Genomic DNA, 26,187 nt, shown 5'->3' on the forward strand with positions numbered 1-26,187 from the left:
CAACAGACTTTAATTCTCTAAGACAGAAGCAACTTGTCTCAGCTCTGTGGCCCTTTCACAAAAGGTCAAGGAAATAGTAAATAAAGATGGTCTCAGGTTTGTAAGCCCACACTCTCACTCTCCACCTTCTGCAACCTCCTTTTAATGTCTGGCGTCTGGTGTCAGGGGACGGGCTGTCAGGACAAAGAGCTTTGGAGTGATAGGAAGGCAGCGCACTGCTACCTCCCATTTTTCAGGAACACATTTGGTTCCAACCAGTGCAGGATCTGGGTGATGAAACCAGACTCCAGAACTGACCTGCACTTTGGGGGCTATGAGGTTATAAAGGAGCAAGGTTCGCCTGGTTTTGGGGATACAGAGGCACCAGGACAGTCCTCAAAGGCACAAGCCAGCTTGGTTATTGATGCTTCTTGTTTTTTGTCAAGACTGACCATCAGCCCTTCTTTTCTAAAGAACCCAGTAATCAAGGAGTTCAGTCCTACATGTGGGCATGTCCCTTGGGCCTTTCCCCAGGGTTTTTGTTTTTGTTTTTCCAGTGAATGCTGGATGGTTATTCTCAACCTCAACTGCTCTGGCAATTCTATAAAATCTTAAGAGACCAGGTCCCAAATCCCTCAGTCTCTGGTCCTGAAGATCCTAAGACCTTGCTGAGCATTTCATGGGCTACCTACCCATACAGACCCTCCAGACCCAGCATGTCTGAACTCAAATTATATTTCATCGATTGTCTTTCACATAGGCAGTGAGCTCATCACTATCTCATCACCCACAGTCAGAAAGCTGATATCCACCTGGGAATTCTGAGAGTTCTCCCTCAGTTCTCCCCACCCCTACTCCCTATCAACTAGGATCTTGAATATTATTGGCCCTTTCTCCCTAAATTCAGCCAAATCCATCCACCTATCTTCTTTACTGCCAACCTCAGTGTAAACCTTAGTGATCCAAAGCCCCCTCCAGGCCCTTCAGCACAGATGAACATTAAGCTAGGCCTAGCTTTACACAGGCTAGGCAGGGCAAGTGGCTCTTTCTAAAATTCAGTTCATCCGGCAAACTGAGATATAAGGGGACTTGCTTCTCTTCTTCAGGGACATTCAGCAAGGAATCCTTGTCCTATACAATCTGTAGTTCTTCAGGCTCATGTTACTCTCTCCCACACCCTCCACTCCAACCTGAATGGTCCCTTTTCCATCCTCTTCTTGCTTGCAACCTGGTGACACTCACCCCCTGCTTCAAGAGCTGCTCACACAGTGACCCTAGGCCAGGGGGGTGGGGACCTTCTGCCCAAATCCTACTCACCACTGACAAGCTGGCTCTGGTTTCCTATTCCCCTATAAGCCCATTCATATTTCCCCAACATTATATCCTAAAAGTAGGAGATGTTACAGACAAACAAATGTGGAAAACTCAGTTATACAAGTTTAACAAGTTCACCCTTTCTTACAGGGTTTTGCAGAACTTTTTATAGGCTAATGTGATAGCTAGTCTCTTACTAACTTAATCACAGAATCAGCTTTTAATTGTATAGTAGATAATGGCAGACTCTGACAATCAGATTCCCTGATGCTTTGTGCTTAAATCTTAACTTTATCAACTGCTAGTTTTCACTTATGTGAAATGACTATAATAAACTGGCCTGTGTCATAAAGTTATGAGCATTGACTGAATTCACATATGGTACCTTGCACCTAGCAAGGCCTCCCAAAATGGGAAACAGCAGTAATACAAGTTTCATAGAATTAGGATAGTGGTGCATGAGTTAATTCCAGCACTAGGAAGGCAAAGGCAGTGGATGTCTATGAGTTCGAGGCCAGGTCTACATAGCAAGCTCCAGACCATTCAGGCTACATAATGTTTTTGTCTCAAAAACAAAACAACAAACAAACAAAACCAACCTAAAAGAGTTTTGCAGTATACATAGGTAAAAGCTCTGACGCATAGGATTCATTGACACTTGATACTTATGTTTCATTTCACTTGTAACCATTTTTTCTGAGTACCATGCTGAGCACACAGTAGAAACTTGGCCTATATGCTCAGTCGAAGACAACAGGTAATGTAGTTTGGTTATATTCAAATGTTGGGAGGAGGTATTCAGTGTGTTTCTGCGGATGGGCTGGGTTGGAGACCAGTGAAGGACAATCCCTCAGACCTTGAGGGGGAAGAAAAGGGCTCAGTGAACTAAAAGTATGGAAGAAGCAACAGTTGCAAGGCAGAAATGGAAGAGAAAGAGTGGGAGGTCCCGAGTTTCTGGAAGTCACCTGAGATATCCTGACTTCTCAGGAGAAAGAAGTTGTAACTAGATATGACCTCCCCAAACCCTGCTCCTCCAAAACTCTTCGGATTGCCTTTTCACTTTGGGGGGTATCCCAGGACTTTGGGGAGTTTATACATGGAACCAAGAAGAGAGCTGGCGCCTTGGACCTCCTGGGAGTGTCTCAAGCCTCTTCGATCACCATGGAGATAAGCTGCCTCTGACCTCAGAGACTCCCCCAGGACAGAAGGCCCCTCACCCACACCTTAACTTCCCTCAGGCACAACTGGAGACAGAGGAGACCCAGGAGAGCAAGAAGTGAGAGACGGAGGGAGAGAGAGTGAGAGCCAGCTGGTGATCCTGGCTAGATTAAGGGGCTGGCAGAAGGGGATGGAGGTGGCTTCGGGCAGGAGGCAGAAATGGGACACCTCATCCTATGGCAAAGGCTCACCCAAGCATGAGGGTGTGAAGTGAGTCTCTGCAGTGTTAGAGAAGCCCCTGCTTCTCCCAGGGCCCTTCCCAGGCTGGATCATGAGGAGACACAGGACAGGACCAGCTAATTGCTGAGTGTTGGTGTGATGAAGAGGCTGGGAAAGAGACTTGGGGGAAGAGCTTGCCCTAAGGGAAAGTGGATGGTGTAATCAAAAGGTTCTCTGGCCTCACCTGGGGCAGGAAGGCTGGCTGCCACCCCACACAGGTGCTCTGGCTTCAGGTTTCTCAGAAGCTATTCCATTCAGGCAGATAGGAAAAAATTGTCTGGGACCAGGGAAACAGAACCTTTCCAACTCTTTCTTGGTGAAGAGTCCTAGGGCAGGGAGAAAGCCTCACAAATATGGAGTATATGGTGAGGAAGCAAGCTACCACACTCCTCCATTTGAAAGCTGAAACTTTCTCCAGACATGGAGATGGGTGTGGGGGTGGCTGGGAGATAATATGCTAAGATAGGGCTCCCGAGTAAAGCAGGCGGGTCTAGGGAGTAGGGAGGGATATAGTGAAATTGAGGCAGGATTTGAGAACAAAGCTGCTTCCAGTCTCTCTCGCTGCTTCTCTCAGTTCCGGGAAAATAAGAAACCAAAACTCCAAAAATAGACAACTTTATTGTAGGGCCACATGAATAGGGCTGGGGTAGGGGACATGGGGCCAGCCCCTGGGGCCTGGGGATGAGGAAGAAGTTAACACACAGTACATGTAGAAGGCACAAGTGGGGAGGTTCCCCCCTCTCTAGCAGAGTTCCCACCCAGTTTCTAGGTCTTCTGTGTCCCCTCCAAAGGAGCACCTATAGAGCTGATCTCCAGCAGAGACCCATGTTTGGAGCAGTCTCCTCCCATTTCCCCCTGTTCCCTTCTATCTCCAAACCTATTTACCTGCCCATCAGCTCCACCTGAAAGACCCGGGAGCTAGTTCAGCATCCTGGGATCTGACAAGCCAGGCTTCTCCCTGTGGGGAGGAGCTGGGAGGACAGAGCCCCACCCCAAGTCAGTTTCCACTCAGCCTAACCCTCCCTAACTGGGCAAGGCAGCAGGACCCTTAGTTGAGGCCTCAGCACCCCCAGATCAGTGTTCCCACCTCCCACGGCTAGCTCAGGATGCTCGCACATGATCTAGTCGATCATGGCAGGCGCACTACCTGCTCTATCACTCCCACACCTCGGTCCAGATGGCCCCGTGGTAGGGGTGGGGCGGGGGCTGGGGTGTGCTAAGCCGAAAGGGCTGGCCTACCTGCTTGCTGGGGTATTTGGGGGGGTTGGTTCGATAGCTGTAGTCGGAGTACTGCTCGGAGCCCGTGGACGTGGTGTCCCCGGTGCCCACAAACGTGTTTGCAGGCGGCAGGTCCTGCACCACCTGGTGCTTCTTGGAGGCCGAGGGTGACTGGGGTTGCAGCTGGATGGAAGGCAGTGGGGAGTTGGAGCGGTAATGGCGGCCCAGGTCGGGGCTGCCTGGCGGGTAGTTGAGGGGCAGGTGGATTCGGGGACTGTCTCCGGGGGCATCGCTCATTAGGTTGAACTTGAGGGACTTCTGCAGCCCAGCCTCATCCTCATCCTCCACTGGTTTCACAGGCTTCGGGGACTTGCTCTTCTTTCCCTTGCTCTTGTTTCCCTTAGCAGCTTTGCCGCTGGGCTTGGGGGCGTATAGGTCCTTGGTCTCCTTCTTCCCAGCCTGGTACCCGCTCTTGGCCTCCCGCTGCCGGCAGTAGCGCACCAGTACCGCCAGCGCGATGAGTAAGGCCACAGCCACCACGCCGGCCACCACACCAAAGAGAATGTTGCCCCGCTGCTTGGAGCGCTCGTATTCCGGGTCCCCGGCAATGTCAATATCCAGGGGCGTGTCCAAGCTGTGGACAAGCAGGTTCTCCAGCAGGGTGCGGTTGGCTAAGGTCTCATTGACGTAAAGGTGGACCAAGGCTGTGCCGTAGCGAGGAGGCTTGCCACGGTCACTGACCTTCACCACAAGGCGGTGTAGTCCGTGGTGGCGCCTCTCGATCTCCTTCTCCAGGGTGATGGCACCTGAGTGCGATCCAATCTGGAAGAGTCCATAAGGGTTGCCACCGGCAATGCTATAGATCAGCTCAGCATTGACGCCGGAGTCAATGTCCTCCGCTGTCACCTGGCTGACCGTCTCACCGAGACGCGTCTGCGGGGTCAGCAGTCGGTGAGACGTGTTGGAGGGGGCCGTGATAAAGGGTGCATTGTCGTTCTCATCCAACACGTTGATGGTGACGCCAACGTACGCCGACCGAGGCGGCACGCCACCGTCGACCGCCTTCAGCTGGAACGTGTAGGTGCTCTGCTGCTCCCGATCGAAGCTCAGACTGGATAGGATGGTGCCTGTGCCGTTCTGGATAACAAAGTCACCATTGTCCTGCTCTACCGAGAGCTGCACCCGGGCATTCTCCCCCTTGTCGCCGTCAATGACAGTCACCATGCCCACTGGACTCAGCGCTGGCATGTTCTCCATCACGGAGAAGTTGTAGCCACTCAGCATAAATTTGGGGTCATTGTCATTGCAGTCAAGCACATTGACAAGGACCGTGGCTGTGCCCTGAAGGCTGGGGCTGCCTCGGTCGGCCGCCACCACCTTCAGCTCATAGCTGTCTCTCTGTTCCCGATCCAGCGAGGTCTTCACCCGGATCTCTCCGTTCTCGGGCGAGATAGTGAAGAGGCCTTGCGCCGCTGGCTCGGGTTCCAGAGAGTACACCAGCTCTGCGTTCGAGCCAGAGTCGGCGTCACTGGCGGTGACCTCGGCCACCACTTCCCCGGGCTTGTTGTTTTCCGGGAAGGCAACTTCAGTGACGCTCTGGGTGAAGACGGGGGCGTTGTCATTGACATCTACCACCTGCACCTTGAGGGAGTTGGTGCTGGAGAGCGGGGGGTTGCCGGAGTCCACAGCCACGATCTCAATGGTATAGTCTTTGACTTTCTCGTAGTCGAGAGGCGTGGTGGTCTGCAGGAAGTACTTCTTCTTGCTGTCACTGCCTGTCTCGCTGGCCTGGCGTAGCTGGAAGGGCACATCACCTGCTACCACACAGGTGACAGCCGCGTTCTCTCCCTCATCCCGGTCGGACACCTGCACCAAGGCCACAGCGGTCTCCTCGGCCACGTCCTCCGATATGTTGGCCATCCCGTCTTGGTGAGTCACCAGCCCGATGCCTCGGATCTCGATGGTGGGGGCATTGTCGTTCATGTCTTTCACAGTCACAACTACCTGGGCACGGGCACTCTTGGGGTTGGCCCCTCGGTCCTTGGCGAGCACCGAGAAACGCAGAGTGCTTAGATCCTCGCGGTCCACGGGGCCCTGAACGGTGATGAGTCCAGTGTTTCTGTCTAGTCGCAAGAGACGCCTGACCACTTCGGGCGCCTGGTGGAAGGTATAGTCAATCTCCGCATTGGCACCTTGGTCCGAGTCATTGGCTTTCACCTACAGGGGATGGGGACAGGTTAGTGAGCTAACAGTGCACGTGCTGCTGAGGTCCTTTCCCACAAGCAGGTCAGGCTCAATGATGCTAGCTTAGCAACCTTTCCAAAAGCAGCACTCGGTGTGGTCTTTCCCCTAGGCCTGGCACCCTGGTCGATGCCGCTAACCTCTTTTCCTAAAGAGCTCAGATGCAGCTTGCAAATCCTTCTTAGTGACACTACATGGCCAGGACCGGGCAGAATTATATTCCACTCTTCATTTGTACCAGTCCACCTAAGCACAGAGGTGAGGATCGAGCAAACCCTTTTCGTCAAACGAGCTCTCCCCCCCCCCCGCATTCTGAAGGGATGAGAAAGGATTTACGCATCAGAGACGGCAGGCATGCGTGCACTTATTGTGTACATACCTGGTATGCAGGCATGTGACATACTTACAAATATGTGACTCTAAGCTGTGCTTATATTTCAGTGTGAGAAGGTGTGTTCATTCATGCGTGCGCATGCAACAGTGTGGACCCCCATGCCCAACTAGAGGCCCCAGGTGAGGGGATTTCTATTGAAAGCAACCAGGTAGAGAGAGATACGGGTCAGAAAGAGCCCGGCGGGCCCAACCCAGCCACTGCTGTCAAACTGGGGAAACCTGTTTCTTCAACTCCCTTACTGTTGTCTGTTGCTGGCAAGGCACCAGTGTGAGGAATCCAGCCTGAGCCTGGGGCCAGAAGGGAGGGCTTGGTGCAGGCCACAGAGCCTGCTGGCAGCAGGCTGGGCTTCCAGAACCAAACAATGAACTGCCTGTCCCTTTGCAGCGGGCACGCCCTCCCACGCCAATGCCGCCCTGCACTGGGACCAGTCTACACAAACATGGGTGGTAATGGGGCAACAGAAGCCAGGTGGGAATGGTGAGGAGGTACCACTGGTGAGGGTTTGGAAGTGTTTACAGGCAAACAGAATTGTAATGAAGTGTATGTGTGAGGGGGGAAGGGTGGGAAGGAGTAGGCATAACTTGGCAGAGCCTCTAAGGAGCAAAATGAAAGTCTTGAGTTCAAATCCCAGCTCGACCGCTTTCCAATTAATTATATGGCCTTGGGCCAATTATTTAATCTTCCCTAGCCTCTCTCTACAAATGTATAAAATGGGGATGATTAATAGAACTTATTTCCTAAGATTGTGATAAAGGTTAAATGGGGTAATATAAAAGAAATACCTGCTGCTGCCTGGAACATGGCGAGTGACTCTTAAATAATTCCGCTTTTCTTTTTATCTGTCATCCATTCATTCATTGTTCCCGTCCATCTGTCTCTAAGAAGTCCAATTACACAGTGCTGAGCACAGCACCTAGAGTCGTTTGTGCCACTGCTGAACTTCCGTCCTTCTCCTCGGGAAGGGTCCATACCCATCAAGGCTTTCCTATGGACAAGGGCTCCCAGCTACTCTGGTGTCCTTCATACCTCTTTGTTTGTTTGTTTTTGTTTTGGGGACAGGGTTTCTCTGTGTGGGCTGTACTGGAACTCTCTGTAGAGCAGGCTGACCTCTAACTCACAGATTCTCCTGCCTCTGCCACCAAAATGCTGAGATTAAAGGAATGAGCCATCACCACCTGCCCCCTTCACACCTTTAAAGGCAAACCTCTATTTCCCTACCCAATCCCAGCATGTCCATCACCAGCTCCCTGACTATGCTCCCGTGGCATTCCTGTCTCTAGACTGGTCACCTCACTTCTCAGCTAGCTCCTTAACCGACCTCTCATCTTTATTTCTATCTATGACTCTTAGCTTTCCACTCTTGCTTAACTCTAACTCTGCCTCTTTTCCACCACCTGGTCTCTTCCCATCCACTTTTCAACACTGCCAACCTCTAAGGACTCCGCATGTCCCATGTGGGTAAGGTGGGCTCCAACCGCAGGCAAGTTTAAAAATCTCTATGGGCTCAGTTTCCTATCTGTAAAATGGGCATAATGCTTACTTACTTTGTACGGTAAGGATTAAATTATATAATGCACATAGTGTATTTTAGAACAGTGCCTGGCCCCTAGACTATTATTATTCACCATCCCGAATGGCTGTCTTTCTATTCTTTCTCAGCCTTGTTGCTATATTCTAGTCCACCAGCCTCTAGAAAAGATTAAAAACTGCCACCCACTCACTTCAGCTCCAGGACCCAGAACGAAGGGTCTCAGGTTGAGTAATGGTGTCCAGGTCAGCTGAACTCTCTTTGGCTTACTCACATCATGGACAGAGATACCTTCAGCCCATGGGGAAGGAGAAAGAAGACAGGGCTGGCAGGAGGCCAGGGGCCGAGATGACAGCGGGAGATACGCCCACCTGTCTGCCAGGACGCTTCTCTGCTCCCTCCAAGGCCCTAGCCCCACCAAGCTGCTGCCCTGCCCCTGGGGCGGTTCCCATGAAGAAGGATGCTGAGAACTTTTGTAGAGTTACTGACACCACATACCAATGGCACCCCATCGCAGGGGAAGGAGCAAGTGTGAAAGCAGTCTGAAGAATGTTGTCAGAACTGAGGAGACTTCTGGCTGACAATGTCTCATGGCTTTGTTGGGCAGGGGCACAATGAGGTTGAGTCTTTAGCTGAAGTGAAAGCTCACCTGTCTAAAGGGCCCTGCCCCTGGGTAGAAGACACTCTCATGACAGGAGGGTGTCTACTGGGTAAAATGAGAGTTCCTTGATCCAGCCTGGGCTAAGCAGAGGGTACTCCCTGAGCTCAGAGCAATTTCACTTCCCAAGAAGTTTCCCTAAGCTGAGTCTGATGGGGAGGTATGATGCTATTGAGATGTTATGTCACTGTCATCTAAGTTGATTGACAGCAGAAGAAAGTACCACTTGTTGAAGTGGAGGAGAGGAAGCTGGTGAAAAAGTCTCTTTTGGCTGGGGCTGGGGAGAAGTGAGGGTCCCGTAGCTTTCTGTTGGGTTTTTCCCCCTAAGTGAAGGAATCTTTAACCTGCTTTTGGGAGATCCCATTTCTAAAGGCAAATCACCCCAATGGGTAAAATGGAGTGGGCCTCTCACCTGGATGACCGAGTGGCCAATGGGACTGTTCTCAGACAGCTCAGCTTCGTAGGTCGGTCGCTCGAACTTGGGGGCATTGTCGTTTGTATCAAGCACAGTGACACGAAGCAGGGCGCTGCTGGCACGGGGAGGACTGCCACCATCCTGAACCTTGATGGTGAGGTCGTAGGAGTCCCAACGCTCTCGGTCCAGGTTGCCCATGACAATGAGCTGTGGCTGCTTCTCTTCCTGGTCCTCGGCCACCTGCAGCCCGAAGAGCTCCTGGGCCTCGGGCCCAGCCTGTAGCTCATAAGATGCCACCCCATTGGGGCCAGCGTCTCGGTCCGTGGCCAGTGGGATGGGGAAGAGCGAGCCGATGTTGGTGTTCTCGGGGATAGCCAGGGTGATGACCGGTGAGGCAAAGTTGGGCGTGTTGTCATTAATGTCCTGCACCTCGATCCGACCCTCTAACAGCCGGGGGCTGCCGTTCTGCACGAGGTCCGTGATAGACACCTCAAACTCCAGGATACAGGGATTCCCAGGGATCTGGTTCTGGCATTCACGGAGCCCCTCTCGGTCAATGGAGGTCTCTGTGGTGAAAATGTCACCAGTCTTGCCATCCACTCGGAGGTACGGAGCACCTACCTCAAGTTTATACAGATGACCCACGTCTGGAAAACCGTAGTCAGCAGCAAGGCTCCCGATGAGGGTGTTGGGCGGCTGTTCCTCTTGCACCTTGTATATTATCTGGGTGGTATGGCCTGCAGATGGAGCCAGTAGGAGCAGCAATGCGAGCAGTAAGGAGGGCAGCAACAGCCGCTGCCCCCCAGGCCCTGGGCTGGACCTCAGAGGCCCCATCCTGGGAGGATCCAGAACCAGGAGAACTACAAGAAGACAGAGTAGAGGCCATCAGCTCTGAAGAGGAAGTCAACCCTGGAGGCTGCCAGAGCCAACCCCCCACCCCACCCTCTCCCAGCGATACACCATTCTCCCGGCCCAGATCTGGGATTCCAGAACCCAGAGTCTCACCCACGGTGGGGTGTAGCAGCTGTGCCTGACCCAGCTGGTGAAGTTGGTAAGATGACAGGCAGGTCTACAGCAGTTCCAGCCCATGGCACGCCCTTACCCAGCTGACGTTCCCTGGGCACCGCCCCCCACCCTCCTTCGCTGTCTGCTTTCAGCTTTGTGCTTTGCACAACACCTCCTTCTCACCAGCATCTTGCCTTAGTCACCCATGGTAATTACCCTGATACTGAGATACAGAGCAAAAGCAAGGGGAAGGGTTAGGCCTGGGACATCTCCCGTTGGAACACTCCTCCCCACACGTGTAGTACGAGAGCAGCATGTACCAACCCCTCAAATACCCCAGACCCTGAGAGTCATTGCCCGGGCTTCCCTCTCACGATAGCTGGAGGAAGAGTGGAAGAGTATTTCATTTCTCCTTCTTCTGAGATGGCAAATAAGCTTATGTGTATGTGGGATTACACCCCAAATCCTCCATTTTTGACAAAGAGCATCCACGGCGCCCAGTGTTCCCCACTCCCATAACTGAATGCCAATACCTTGTGAAAGTGGCTGGTAGCAGGGCCAGTGAGATGGCCCAGTGGGTAAAGGTGCCTGCTGCCAAGCCTGAAGATCTGTGTTCAGTCTCAGGGGCCTACATCAGATGGAGACAACTGGCCCTTGGAAGTTATCCTCTGACCCCCAAACACTTCCTGTGATATGCAGCCTTCAACACTTATGTAAATAAATATGATAAAAAGAATTTTAAAACAAGAAAATGCTGAAATGAATAGGTGTTAGCTCTCTCTGGCTTCCATACAAATGTGTCTCAACACACACACACACACACACACACACACACACACACCTGCCATGGGCAGGTGTGAGGAATAGAGGCCAAGATTAGGGTTAGGACTGACTGACCTTCAAATTGGCATTGGGAGCTTCCCTGGCCTGTCCTTAGCAACAGAGAGCCCAGCAGCTCTAACTGGGACAGAGCTTCAATGACACCATCAGCCTTTCCCTGGTCCACCCCCTCTGCTCTCCAGATGCTCATCTATCTGCCTCCTGGTTCTTTCTTTTTCTTTTCTTTTCTCCTCTGGTCCTGAGATTTGAGCACAGAGCATTGTTAGATGAATGGTCAAACATTGAGCCGCATTCTCAGACCTGGGTTTAAAAAAAGAGTCTCACAAGGTATCCTAGTCTAGCCTTGAACTCCTCCTGACTCAGCTTTCAGAATACTGGGATTAGAGATGAGCAGTACCACACCGGACTTTGGCTCCTGTTTGACCCTTATCACGGTCTGCATCCAGAGCTTGCTGCATACTCACCACCTCCCGTCCCTGACTGGTCCAGTGTCTTTACACCCTCCTCCCTCTGCCACCCCCAGAGCCTTCCAGGAAGGGCTGTGCTGTGAACACTCAAGACTAGAAGTTGCACCACCATTACCACAATGGCTGCCTCTTTCATCACCCAGTTCTGAGGCTGCCCACCTGCCTATGTTATCAGACTTGCCAGTGCTGTCCCAATCACTGCTCTCTTGTCTCCAAAAAGGCAACCCTGGCAAACCCTTCCTCTATTCAAACCCCAAGTCTCTGGTCCAGCATTTTCTGTAGGGAGGGAGGAAGGTGTCATGCTCCTCACCCCTGGAATTTCCAGGCATTACACTGATCATGCCCATCCCACTGAAGACAGGTTCTGCCTCCCTCCACCCACAACCCTACAAAGCCTTCCTAGGTCTCTCCAGCCCACAGTGACCTCTGTCCTCCTCCAATTCACAGCCACTTATTGTCTATGCCAATCCTACGGCAATGAATCACTGGGCTGCCCCGGCCACTGCCCAGCCCTGTTGTTCAACTATAGTATTGAGCACCTATTCTGTGTTCTCCGTCTCCCCAGGAAGATGCCAGACATTCCAAAGAGGCAAGAGTTCATATACTCACTCATCCCCCTGCCCCACTGATGAACCTTGTAAAACTGGGTAAAACTGTGCCTATTCAGACTGGGCCCATCTGCTCCCACGGTGCTTCTAGCTCAGTGACTGTCAGTTTGCTGCGTTACCTCTGTGTACCCACTTGGCATCTGTAAGGCAGAAGGGTGAAGATGGGCTTGGGTTCTGACTTCGGATACTGTGAGGCAAGCCCTGGCTGCAGACTTTTGGAGCAAAAACTCAAAGCCTCAGTTTCTTCACCCATCAAATGCAGACGATGCTATCTATTTCCCGGTGGGTTTGAGTTCACACCGGCTAAAAGTAGGCACTCAACAAACAATCCTTTCTTTCAAAGCACAATTGTAGTCACAGGCCTATTTGGAAAATTGGTGAATGTTTATCTCTCTTACAGGACCATAAGCTGACAGCATTTCTTGAGGCAGGATTTCGTACCCTGTAACATGCTGTCCTGGAGGTCAAGATGTAGACGAGCCTGGCCTTAAACTCAAGCCTCTTGAGAGCTGAGATTACAGTTATAACCCTCTGATTGTTTACTGTGTCATCTTAGCTTTGGACCCAACATATAGTAGATGCGCAGTAAACAGTTCTTGCGCAGTGGGGGTTATTTTGGTTCCCTGGGTTTAGCTCCCGATGATGGCCTTGGTTGTATGGTCAATGGCTTAGTCACTCGCCTGCTTGCCAATTCCCTAAGGAATCTACTGGGATAAAATGCAAATCTCTATTTAGAGTCTACTCTGTAGTAGATGCTCAGCAAATGTTCACCAAATGTACTGATTCCTTGGACAACTCAAGCACAACATCTCCTTGGAGAGCCTTCCCCAAATACAGGCCCCTCCTGAACCTGTGAGACCTTCACCAGAGAACTGTGCACGCCATTCTCAGCCACAGCTTACTCTCTTTGAAGGAGGAAGAATTTCATGATGCCCTGTTTGGATCAACCATCCTCCATACTGCTTCAAGCTCCAACCTAAAAATTATCTCCAGAGGACTGCTCAAAAAAGCTTCCTCATCAGTGCTTTCTGCCCCCAGATCAAGAGGTCATGTTTTGGGGCGGGGGGCACATTCCCTTGGAGAACTACACAATATTATCAAGCAGGACTTTCCTAGGAAAATGTCTGTTCACAAAACTTGGCAGCAAATTGGTTGGTCTGTGGTCTACCTCCCTTTAAGGGTTTGCTTTGCCTCCAGCTAGCTGCAGTCAAAAAAGGTTTATCACAGAGTAAGGCACAATCCGAGGAGGTCATGGGGATGGGGTCTGGAGGCAGGCTTGGCCAGAAAGGGGACAAGTGTTAAGCAGAGTTTCGGTTCTTGAAGTACTTGGAGAGTTTTACCAACCTAAGGATTATCTGGCCCTACCCTTAGGAATTTTGATTGGAAGGTGGGACCTGGAGAACCCCCACCTAGGCAATTGTGATAGGAAGGTCTGGGAAAACAACCTTGAGAGACAGTAGTTTCACAGAGCTGAAAAAGAGCTTAAGCCCTGCACACTTTATCATCACCACCTCTGCTACCACCCAACACCACCATGATCCCAAAAAACTCTAAAGCTTTACTAGTGCATTGCTAAGCATTTCATGGAATTTGCCAATCATTTGAAATGGCTATCACCTATTATTAAAGCTCTCTCCTCATCCTTTTTTTTGTTTGTTTGTTTGGTTTTTTTTTTTTTTTTTTTTTTTTTTTTTTTTTTTTTTTTTTTTTTTTGAGATAAGGTTTCTCTGTGTAGCCCTGGCTATCCTGGAACTTGCTCTGTAGACCAGTCTGGCCTTGAACTCAGAAATCCACCTGCCTTTGCCTCCCACGTGCTGAGATTAAAAAAAGGTGTGCCCACAGTCTAGGTGTGGTGGTGCACGCCTGTAATCCCAGCACTTGGGAGGCCGAGGCAGGCAGATCTCCAAGTTCAAGCCAGCTTGGTCTATAAATCGAGTCCAGGACAGCCAAAGCTACACAGAGAAACCCTGTCTTAAAAGAAAAAGAAAAAAAAAAAAAAAAAAAAAAAAAAAGCTGTGTCCACCATGCCCCATACTCTCCACATCATTTATGCTATAAGACTCAAAACTCTTCAACACCCTAGGTCACAGAGACTGTATGAACTGGCAGGATCTCTTCCCAACTCAAAAGACCCGACTTGGGAAAAGACTCAACAGAAGCTTGAGGCTGAAATATGGTATTTATTCCATTTATTACTTCCGGCCCAACCCTAGATTGCCAACCTGGCCTGGTCAAGAGGGAACCTAAGCTCCCAGCCATTTGCAGCTGTGGAGGGAGTCATGTGGCCTGCCAGGAAGGGCTGGGAGAAGCAGTAAAGAGGCCTTTCCACCTCCCTACCCCCAACATTGCTGAACTTTGTCCCAGGCGGTTAGTGCTGGGAGTCATTAGTCTCAGGCGGCAGCCTTTGAAGGGATTAGTACCTTATCTGCCTGGGCTGCCTTCCTAGGCAGGACTGCCTCTCCACCCAGGAACATGGGTGCCCAGGACCCTGATAGGACAGACCCTAAGTGGAGAAAGGCACATTGACCTGTTTCCATCAGGACTGAGAAAAAAAAATCAGGACTGTAGGAGCGAGGAACAAACGGACAAGAGTCAAAGGAGTCCCCATCTTGTGTCAGCATCTGAGAAGGTATGGGGACAGGTGAGGGTTCACTTGGAACCTTCATTTCCACACCACTTTGGGATCAAGGTCCACTCCTTGCTGACTGCTGTGCTTACAGCTCTCACTGTCCCGGTGAGCAGGTCAGCTCTGAAGCCCCTGACCCCTACACCTGCCCCAGCACCATTACACAACAAGCACTGGGGCTGCAAACACAAAACACCAAAGGACAAAGGGAGCATCTGAGAGCCTGGGCGGGAGGGTAAGCAAGAAGAGCAGCCTGGGGTGGAGCTGCTCAGGGGCTTCCCACAGCGAGCAGTACTGTTTCTCTTCCCCGTCTTCCAGAACCTGCCATTAGCCTCTGCATGCTCCCAGGCACCTGCATTCTTGAGCCAGATTGCTGAGTTCAAACCCTCACCCCAACACTTCATAGTTGTGTGACCTTATCCAGGTGATCCACTTTTCTGAATCCATTTCCATATTATTAAATGGGGAGTGAGGGGGAGGGGAGAGGAAATCCTGCCTCTTGGACAAGAAAGATGGCTCAGTAGGAGCCTATCTCTGAACCTGATTCCCGAGACCTACAGAGTTGAAGGGGAAAACTGACTACTGAAAGTCATTCCCTGACCTCCAAATGTGTGTGCACACAGATAAACTAAATAAATAAAGGTAATACAATTTTTAAAATCCTGCCCTTTCAAGTTATGTGGGAGAACTAAATGAGATTCCCATACGTCGCAAGACAGGTCAGCTATTTAAGTCTCCCAATCCTGTAATGGAGCATCTCCCCCCACACCTGGCACATAGTAGGTGCTCTCTGCCTCAATCACTGAAGGAACGAATCTACTAGCCTGTAAAAGAAAAGACAGTGCCTGTTCTATTGCTGCTCCCACATGGGCCCCGGCGAATAGTATCTGCTCAATACGTTATTTAACAAAATCCCCCTCTGCAACGCCAACCAGCCTTGTTCCTGGCGGGGGCACCTCTCACCCCACATCAGAACCTGGATTTCCTCTTAGTTCCTCCCCACCATGCAGGCCCCATTCCAGGCAGCGTCTCTTGCCCAGCTCTCTGCAGAAGTAGCCAAAGATGCAAAATACCCTGGGCCCTTCTAATGTAGAACTGGGGATGGGAGACGGAGAGGAGTCAACTAGATGAGGATGCACCAGAACCCGGCCTTGTCCCCCATGCCCTGCTTCCCACCCTTTCTAAGGGTCCTCTGACCTCACCTAATTCTTATTAAGGCTTCAAACCCACCGTGGACCCCACCCCATCCCCCACTCAAGAAAGTAGCACGCAGGCGTTCTCACACACATCTAGACCTCTCAGGGTCTACAAACACCTTCTGGGATGTACCGGTCCAGGCAACTCCTGAGGGCTGACCCAGAGCAAGTGCTAGAGGGAGCCCTGGACCTCCCAGCTCTAGGTCCCAGGCTCGGCCAGCATGAGACACCCTAGTCCTCACCATCTCGGTCAGCGAGCGCTCTCAGCACACACCCAAGCACACCCGAGCGCCTCCTCCCAGAGGACGCCGAGTGTGTGTCTATGGGGCGGCGGGGGTGGGGGGAGCTGGCGGCCCCTCCTAAGCTTTTGGTCGCCACATCCCCGCCCCCACCAGGGTGACGCCTGGCCTCCTGGAGCCCAAGGTGAGGCTAGGTGAGGCGCAGTACAGTGAGAACTCTCTTAGGCCAGGCGGCCACTCACGTCCCTCGCCTTCGGGACCGCCGCGGGGAATCCCTCCTCTCCCGCATCTCCGGACTCCGCCTAGGTCCCCCCACGAGCCGGCGCCGGCGGGAGCAGCGCAGCGGGCGCCGGGAGGGGGCAGGGAGGAAGCCGGCGCCGGAATCACAAAGCCGCGAGCCTGGCCGGGCGGGGACATTCTCATAAAACCGATCCTCTCGAGGCTGCAGAAACCGGGTACTTGCCCTGCACTTGGTCCTCCACGGCCTCAGCGTCACCTGTTTTTCCTGCCGAAGAAATAGTCGCCCTCACTGCTGGGGAAACTGAGGCCAGAAGCCTGAACTACCAGAGAGTGGCCGGAGAAAGGGGCGAGAGTCCTATTCGCCTACCAGTTTTTCTTCTGCGCATGCTGCCGTCTCCATTCTGGCCCCGGGGCCTTGTTGGTACACAGGACTGGCCTGCAACCGGGCCCCCGGAGAGGGGCACCCAGGTGTGCGCGACCTAGGTGTGCTAGGAACCCAGGAGGCTCGGGGAGCTCGGCCAAATGGCCCGAAAAAGGTCCCAAACACCTACAGTGTCGTACCTTTTGCAAAGGGACCTAGGTCCACACAGGCCCAGGGTGGCGGCATGGCGCGGCCTGTCAGGTCCGGCTTGTTCCCGGAATACCCAGCCGGTCAGGCCCCGGAGTGGAAGTGGGGGGTGGTGCCGCCGGGAAGCCGGTCTGGCCGGCCCGGGGACTCCGGTCGCGCCGATATTCACAATAACAAAGTCCCGATTGAGGTGACAGGGCTCCGGGTGCTCTCTAGGAGAGCCTGGAGGCTTCTCCCGAGGGAATCTGGCCAGGGAGAGTGGAGTGTGTGTGTGTGTGTGTGTGTGTGTGTGTGTGTGTGTGTGTGCGCGCGCGCGCGCGCGCTGCGGAGTGTAATGTGACACTGTTGGTGTAAGGTGTGTGTGACAACCAGTGTTAAAGATGCTCGAAGCAGCGGATCCTGTTTGTGAGGCGCTGCTGTAGGCGCCTCTGTGTGCTAGGGTGTGTGCTGCCACGGCGTGCTAAGAGATACTGGCTTGTGCATGTGTGGGTGCCGTAGAGAGGGGTAAGCAAGACCCGTGCTGTGTACCTATGTCCTGGCCAAGGAGTGGGCAAGCGTTGTGTTAGGGTGTGTTCCCTCAACGCTGGGTGTAGGGAGCTAGGATTTGAGCCTTCATTTGGAATCATAATCGCACATGAAGGCGTGAGGTTGTGTTTGTGTGTCCGGCACCGCTCAGCATCACGCCGGATTGTGTTGTAGCTATCTGTGGCCACGGGTTGTGTCCCCGCTGCCGATCGTGCAGGCGCGGAAGCAGATCCCGAGCTGGTGACTGTGCCCCAGTGGGCGCTGGTGTGCGGGAGGTATGTCTGCGCTCACATATGTACGGATGGATGTATGTGTGTATGTGTCTGCGATGTGGCTCTTCCTCCAGGTGTCCGCGACGAGCTGGAAGCGCCTGAGTGAGCCGAGCAAATCGCCCAACAAGTGTGTGTGTCGTGGATAATGTTCCCGGCTTGCCTGGTCCTCCAGCAGCCCACGGCTGGACTGAGGGCCTCGCGCTTCCCCCAAACCTTCTCCATTCCGCGCGCCCCTGGAGTCTCCCATCCCCGCGGCTCGGAGCGCGCCTGGCTGCGGACGCCGGGGCCGGGGTCCAACTCTGCGCCCCCCTCCCTCCTCTCCGCTTCTTGCGGTGGACCTCGGAGACCGGGGCGCCCCAGCCGCAACCCCCGACTCGGTGTCCCAACGGCCTCCCCCTCAGCCCCGGCGCGCCGCGCTAGGCACCGGCTGGGCCCCGGTCTCCCCGCTCCGGCGAGCGCCCCTCCCTCCGCTCCCTCCGGCCATGGCCGCTCCGGGCCCCGAGCCGCCGCCGCCGCCGCCGCCGCCGCCAGATCCTTACCCGCCTCGGGGCAGCACCGGCCGCCCGCCCCGCTGTCCGCGAGCCGCCGCCGGCCCCGGCGCGGGCTGCGGCTCGGCACGGCTGAGGCTGGCGCTGCGGTCCAGGCTCCGGCTTCGGCCGGCTGTGAGCGCAGCAGCCCGGCGGCTTCGCGTCCGCGCCGCGCTCCCGCTCCGCTAGTGTGTGAGGCGGCAGCGGCGGCGGCGGCGGCGGCGGCGGAGCCAGCAGCGAGCGGAGCGCACAGCCGGCCCGCCCCCCCCCCCCCCCCCCCTCCCGGCCTGCCCGCCCTCCTCCCTCCCCCCTCCTTCGGCCGGGAGGTGGAGCTGGGACCGCTCGGGTCCCGCTGGGAGGGGACCCTGAGCACCGCGCCCCCAAACCAGCTCCCCCTCCTTTTACGCTGTCCCCACCATTGCCTAAGGCTTCCTTCTCGGCTCTTCACCTCACGCTCGTCCCACCCAAGCCTCCATCTAGGACCCCTTCGGAATTGCTCTCCCCTGCCTCAAGCACCTGTCCCCCGCTCTGCCTCCTGGGAAGTCAAAGCCGGGGAAGTGTCTCCTCTAGCTCTTGTTTCCCCTCCCAGCATCTTCCCCGAGTAACCTCTCCAAGCCCACCCTGTTCCCAGTCAGACCCCCGAGTAACCCAGAGTGGCCCTCCCTTCTCTTGGCGCTCCGGGGGAAGTCCGCCCCTCCCCCTCCGGCCGGAGCTGCAGTGGGAGCGAGACTATACAGGGGACCGTAGAAAGGGTTAGAGGATGGGATCTGGGAGCTCTAGAGCGAAGACAGAAAAATATATATATATTCAAGTGTGAGGATGAAATGACTCTCCTGATGTCAGGCTGTTCGAGGGTCGCCTGGTCACCTACCCTCTGCCACTCGCTTCAGGCGGTGACTTAACGTACTTCAGAGTCAAATGGGTCTCTACCCCGTGAAGCCACGCAGTGTCACGACTTGTGTCACACGCCCTCACAGTGCCACAAGCTCCCTGTCACACACTCGGCGAGTCACACACCGTGTCACACGCAGTGTCTCACACTCCCAGTACTTGGTTTCTGGAGCTCAGCTCTGGCTCTCTGGCGCCATCTTGAGGTGCTTGAGCAGCTTGGGCACTCCCTCTCGCTCAGGTTTTGGTACCCAGGCTGCCAAGTGCCCCAATTCAGTAGGACCTCCTGCCTAGTGCCGCTTTATAAGCCAAGGCCCCATGTTCCAGGTCAGACAAATGAGCAAGGCCTGTAGCAAGGCCTGATGTTGTGTGTGGATAAGGTGCTAATACGAGAAGACTGTCTGGAGGTTTCTGCCATCGCCGTTGACCCTTCCCCCTCCCCATTTCCGTCCCTCCCTCATTTTCCCATCTCTACCTTTCTTCTGTCTAGTGTTTCTTTCTTTTGCTTTCTCCCCTTCCTAGCCTCTGGGCCTCTTTATGTGGAACATTCTTCAAAGTAGGGGTGAGATCTGTAGCTAACTGAAGGAGCAATGGAGAACTGCCAGGGATCTCTCAGAGCACCCCTGACCTCCAACTCTTCTCCCTTTCTGATCTGGGCCCTCTGCTCACTCTCAGGCCCAGGAAGCCAACTGCCCAACTGGGGTGCTCAACAGGAGATGCAGAAAGCTGGTGGGAAGAGAGTCTGTCCTTTAAGTGGCTTCTCTCTGTCCGTTGCAAAGCTCATTCTCACCCCATCATCGAGCACAGCACCAAGAAGCAAATCATTGGGCCGGAGAGAAGAAATCTTCCACAGAGGAGCTGCCCCAGCCTCCCTGCCCCCAGCATGTGCCTGCTGCCCACTGCAGCAAACCCTCCCCAGGCTGCTTGCTGGGAGCCATTCAAAGGCTCCTCTGTTCTCCTCCTTTGCTCAGGGCTGAGCAGGATCAGCAGCCGCAGAGCTGGGCAGGAAATGCTAATCTCCCAGATGTTCCCCTCCATCCTCCCTGCTCCACCACCATCAACCCAAAATCCTGCACCAAGTGGCTGGAATAGAACTGGGCCAAGGCTGCAATCATAGGGTGGGTTTATTATTCTTCCCTGCTTCAGGTCCCTTCCTACTCCAGCTGCAAGACTGTTTTTGTGGGGACCTGAGTTGGGACAATGTAGGTATGCGTTTTGGGGCTTGTTCCCCCTGTCCACCCACCCAGGGAAGGCAAGCAAGATTGCTGAGACTTCGAGGAGGCTGGTTGGGGAGTAGAGGGGGGAGCATTGAAGAGGAGAAGCCGGGCTTTTGGCCCTGTACCAAACTGGGAGGAGGACCAGTTGGCAAGTGAAGTGTTGGGGGAGGCTCCTCAAACTGACAGTGACTGAGAGTCCATCTGGGACCGTGTCCAGAGAGTGAAGCCTGGGTGATGCTAGGTATGGCCGGGATGCTTGTTGACATGTGTTTACCTGGGGCGGGCTGTCGCTAAGAGGACTGGGATACAGTGGAACCTGAGACTAATAGAAAGGCTGTTGCCTCCGTTTGCTGTGATGCTGGTGTGCCTAGGCTGTAGCCAAACAATCAGATGATCCAAGAAGCCGTGGGGATTTGATGTGTGTATACGTGTGTGCACGTTGAAAGAGGGCGGTAACTGAAGAGCCATTGGTCTGGTAGCTGTAGGTGTGAGGCTGGCATGCCTGAGGCTGGCATGCCTGAGGCTGGCTATAGCTGAGCTGCTGTGTGTTAATTTGATGTAGTTATGGCTGTAGCTGAATCTACTGTGTAGGTCTTAGGAGATAAAAAAGCTGTTGCTAGGAGCCTGTACCTAAGAAGCAGGCTGTTACCTGAGATAAGAGCAGAGCTGCTGTTGTATATAAGGCTGTAGCTAGCATGCTATTGGTCCTGAAGCTATAGCTGTGATGACAGCATACTGAGGATTGGCTATAGCTAAGATGCTATTGCCCAGGATTGTGGCTGGGCTGTTCTTGTGTGCAAGACTCTCACTGGGAAGCTGTTACGCCTGCAGCTAAAGCTCCAAAGCACGGCTGTAGCTAGGATGCCATTTCTTGGTAATATAGCTGGACCACAGTTGTGTGGGGGCTGTAGCTAAGACTCCGTTGTCTAGGAGATGAGAAGCTGTTCCCTGAGATGCTGTCCTGGGAGGCAGCATGCTACTGTTCAGGATGGTCCTCCAGTGGCTCTTGCTGGGTCTGTGGTGGACTGGGTGGGGGAGGGCAGGTGAGTCCTGTTTAGAGGTTGGGAGATGCCAGGACCCTAAGGTTGGGCTGAAGCTGCTGCTCTGGGGAGGCCTCAGCAGCTGTTCTGCTGTGGAGCTCAGAAGACTGTTTTCATTACTGTTTTAACTCTTTTTTTAACCTTGTTTTTCTCTCGGCTGCACTTTCGCTCACTCATTAATTTTGGTATTTTTCTCACGGTGCCTCAGCCCCTGTCACGGCTGTCATGGCAACAGGAGGCAGTGTGCATAGTGCCAAAATATCTGATCAAAAAATAACCAAAATAAGCAAACACCAGGATGGCTATAGTGGGGGCTACAGCCAAAGAAGAGTTGATGGATAAGATCTTGGAAAGCCTAGGTTCCCAGGGGAGCCCATTCACTCCCCCTGTTCTCTAAGGAAGGTTTCTGAACCTTTTGATAACCTAGGAGCTTGCTTCCCAAGGGACCTTAGAGCATACTTTCCTAGGACTCTGATATTTTCAATAGTTCCTGATCTAGAGACAGATTTTTCTTGAGGTTAGAATGTGCCCTAGTCGAATACATCTGCAGTCACCCACCCTCCCCTTAACCACTTCTCCCCTTGCCTTGTTTTAGGATTAGCCCCATTGGGTCATCTCCACTCATCGTTCAATGTCCTGATGGGACAGACTGATGAGAGAAAAATGCTGTCCTCCAGACTAGCCATCCACTGCCAGCATCTCCGTGAAGGTGCCTGAGTAGATTAGGGTGCCATGAAAGAACCTGGCAGCCCGAGGTGTCCAACCATTGCTAGCACCGCCTGCCTACGGGAGGCACCTGAGTATCCCAGATGCTCTCACTCGGCTCTTTCTTATTTCTTAGTTCCCTAGAGATGTCGTCTCAAATGGGCATGTTCTAAAAGAAAGAGAGCCCCTGCAAGAGAGGAAGGACCAGAAGTCTCGGTATTACCTGCCTCCCTTCCTTTATCAGCCACTAATGTTCCCTCCGAGGAAGCTTGTCTAAATGTCTGGAGCACTGGGAGTTGGGGGAATGAGAAGGAACCCCTCAATCATTCAGTTGCATCTCTGTTCCTGTGCCCCCTCCTCCTGGAGAAAGCCTCCCTCCCGACACATCTGTACCCCCTCGGGAATGCTTAGAACCTGTCTCCCGATCTTCACTTTCAATTTCTTCTCTCCCCTCCCTTCAAGAGCAGTAGTGGCCTTGGCCTCCTGGCAGAGCCTTCCTAGCCCGTTTCCATAGAAACCTGGTAGGTTGTGCAGTGCAGAAGTGGGAGGGGAGACCGAGGGAAAGAGGGACCAAGCCTCAAGGGCGGCCCCAGATGAACAAACGTGGGTACCGAGAGAAGATGGGGTTCTGCTTCATCCAGAGTCAGACACTGCTTTTAGGAGGGGAGATAAGAGGTAGAAAACGCCTGCTAGAGTCTGCTTGCATACAGTTTGCCCTGCTGCCTCCTGCGAAGGGGCAGAACTGTGTTCTTCCGGCACAACATAAGGGAATTCCCCCCTTCACCTCTTTAAGATCTTTGTTTACCAGAAACTGCCTGACAGGGAATGACTTTCTTCCCAGGGCCCATTAATCCCTACGACTGGGACCATAGGACACCTTCTCTCCCCCACCAGCTCCTCTCCCTCCCTTGTCCAGAGACTCTGGAATCAGAAGGCTGGGCAGCCCCGGGGGACCCGGTGGCCTCTGCTGACCCCATGGCGTGCAGCTCTCAAAGGCCCCATTCATGTCTAGGGGCTGAAGGCACCATTGTCGCCCCCCGCGGGAGGGGCACGTAGCATGGGGACTGAGGGGGGTCTCGACTCAGAAGGAAGGAATGCGTCTGGAGACGTTGCCTGCACTCCGCACCCTCCCCGAGGGGGGAGGGTAGCTCCAGTCTCAAGGTCCCCACCAGATCTCAGTCGGGACCCTTTCGTGACCCTAAGTTAGGTCCCCATTAGTTCCCAGCAGCCTTCGCGCATCCCTTGAGGGTGGGGACTGCTGTGGTGTCAGAGAAGGGGCGGGCGGAGTCTGGCCCCACCTCTCTGCGCTCGGGGAAAGCAGTGCAGTCGGGAGCTGTCCAGCACTTCAGGTTTGATAGGCTGCTAATTCTCCTAGGTGCCGTTTAGAGGAGGGCGCCCAGAGCCAGCCCCGGTAGCTCAGGAGGTCTTCTTCGCCTAAGCTAAGACTGCAGACTACCTAGGTGGACTTGGATGCTTTGGGTGTGGGCATCCCTCGGTGCTCAGAATTGACCTGGGAAGCAACATACCCCTTACTCTAGCTGAGCAGAATTGAAGAATTAAGTGGTAGCAGACTGCTCCCCTGAACCGTTTCTCACACCTGAGCAAGAGAAAAAGAACCCTCGGAGCTCAGCCTTGCCTCCCCTCCCCCATCTCTCTGCCTGTGCCTGCCTTCCTCCCTCCCCTCCTCTTTCCATTCCTGCTGGGTTGGGGGCTGCTGAATTATCATTTCTCAGTTCTGCTAATGTGCTCCCCGCTGCGGGGAGGGATCATAATTCTGGGAGATGATTAAGTTTCAAATTGTTTTTCTTTCTGTTGTTGAAGATGAAGCTTTAATATGGTCCCTCCTCAGTGGGGGAAGGCACCCCATCTCTCCTCTTAATTTTTTTTTTCAGGACCATGGCTTTTGAGGTCCTCTCTAGACTTTTGAATGTTTAAGGTAGTAAAAGAAGCAAGAAGCACAGACTGATGCTTGACTCAAAGGGGACTTGATGGGAAGTCCAATGAGCAAGAATCCAGCTCATGTCTGCCACTCATTGCCCATGTGATTAAGTTACTTAACCTATCTGAGCCTCAGTTTCTTCATCTATAAAATGGGCTTGTGGAGTTTCGGTGAAAATGCTCACCGAATGTTTGGCAGAACGTTTGGCTTATGGTAAAGCTCCATGAATGTTGGTAGTGTGCCCCACATGATGTCACCTGCTCCCAGGGCCTCTCCTTGTTCTTTGGTTCAGGAAATGTTTATAGACTGCCTTCTACTTTCCAGGCTCTATGCAACAGATACGACGTGACCTATCTGTCCCATTGTGTCCTGTCTAGCCACCTCATGATTCCCATTCCAGCTTTCCTTCTCTCTTTCTCTTATTGTCACCTGGATTCTTTCTGTGTGTCTCTGTCTCTCTGTGTCTCTGTCTCTGTCTCTCTCTCTCTGAGACAGGCTTTCTCTGTGTAGCTCTGGCTGTTCTGGAACTTGCTATGCAAACCAGACTGGCCTCCAACTTAGACATCCACCTGCCTCTGCCACCTGCCTCTGTTGGGTTTAATTCACCTTTCACCAGGATTCGAATCCTTTTAACATGCATGCTACTTTTGTCTTCTCCATCATTCCTCATGTCACTGAGGCCATCAGAGTAAAAAAAAAAGGGGGGGGAGGAGGGGTTGGATTTTCAAAGGAAGAGAGAAAATTGTAAGTCATGATTTGTGCGTGTGTGTGTGTAAGTCTGTATGGTACTATCCATTCAATAGTGAGTGTATAGCAGACTTCTAAATGGTAACATCTGAACTGTAAGCTTATTTGTCTGCAGCTCTCCTATAGAAGTCATAAAGCTCTGAAATGTGTATGTTTCTTTGGCTGCCTGTCTATACTCTCTGTCCCTGCCTCTATCTTCTAAACATATGCTGTTCTTATATTAATCGTTCTTACTGAGATATAACTGAAATTAAAATGCTGATACTTACTTATTGAGTAAGGTTTTTTTTTTTTTTTCCTAGACATGGTCTCTCTGTCCTGGAACTTGCTCTGTAGACCAATGTGACCTTGAACTCAGAACTCAGGGTTCTGACTGCCTCTGCCTTCCAAGTGTTGGTATTAAAAGCATGTTCCATCATGTCCAACTTAAAATTTCTAAAAACATATTCTATCCTCTCTCTCTCTCTGTCTCTCTGTCTCTCTGTGTGTGTGTCTCTCTCTCTCTCTCTCTCTCTCCCTCTCTCTCTCTGTGTGTGTGTGTGTGTGTGTGTGTGTGTGTGTGTGTGTGTGTGTACATGCACCACAGTGTTCATGTGGTTAGTCACAGGACAACTTGGGATAACAAGTTGTTTCCTTCCACCATGTGGGTTCTGAAACTTGAACTCAGATCATCATATTTGGCAGCAGGCACCTTTACCCACCAAAGCCATTTTGCTGGCCCAGACTGCACACATTTAGTACATATAATCTGAGGAGTTCAGATGTCTTTTTTTCCTTGGAAAGAGAAAGCTTACCCTGCATTAGCAGAAGAAGTTGGTTTATAACAGCAGCTTCTGGTTTTGTGGGCCACAGTTTGTTTGTGTTAAGGACAATTTCACTGAGCCCTAGGAACAGTGTATATTTAAATTATTTAAATTTAATTTTTATTAAACAGGTTTCCCTGTTTCTTTGGGTCTTCATTTCCATATGAAGGCTCTTATGTCAGATAAAACACTAAATAACTATATATAGTTTTCTTCTGTCATTCTGTCTTTGTTATTGTAATCTGGACCATAGACCTAAGCGGTGAATTTTAAAAGTGTTTTTTGTTTAACACTGTCTTCTGTTCATTTTGTTTCATTTTGTTTCACTTTATAACTATGTGAGGGCTCAGCTCAGCCCAGGAAACAGAAACCAGTCTAGGTATTTTAAACTGGAAGAGTTAATTTAGGGGATTAGTGATTCCAAAATAATTAAAAGTTCTTGTGGATAGAGTCCCAGAAGCTGCACCAGATGAGCTAGTGTTTGTCAAGACTGGCAAGGTAAGAAATCAAAAGGCCACGATGGTGGGACTATTGATTTAAAAAAAACACTT

General features: G+C 52.6%; 1 protein-coding gene across 1 annotated transcript; it reads right to left on the reverse strand.

Annotated features, from left to right (window-relative positions):
• Positions 1-3,329: 3,329 nt before the first annotated feature.
• On the reverse strand, positions 3,330-17,207 carry Pcdh1 (protocadherin 1). Its single transcript, XM_055622931.1, has 3 exons — positions 16,967-17,207; positions 9,182-10,044; positions 3,330-6,165 (listed from the first exon to the last, which is right to left on the reverse strand). Exons 1-3 carry the CDS (start codon positions 17,010-17,012, stop codon positions 3,886-3,888), a joined length of 3,189 nt encoding a protein of 1,062 aa, XP_055478906.1. The 5' UTR covers positions 17,013-17,207; the 3' UTR covers positions 3,330-3,885.
• Between the last annotated feature and the right edge of the window lie 8,980 nt (positions 17,208-26,187).

This window comes from Psammomys obesus, unplaced genomic scaffold (assembly GCF_907164565.1).
Source record: "Psammomys obesus unplaced genomic scaffold, mPsaObe1.curated_primary_1811, whole genome shotgun sequence".
In the NCBI taxonomy this organism is placed as follows: domain Eukaryota; kingdom Metazoa; phylum Chordata; class Mammalia; order Rodentia; family Muridae; genus Psammomys; species Psammomys obesus.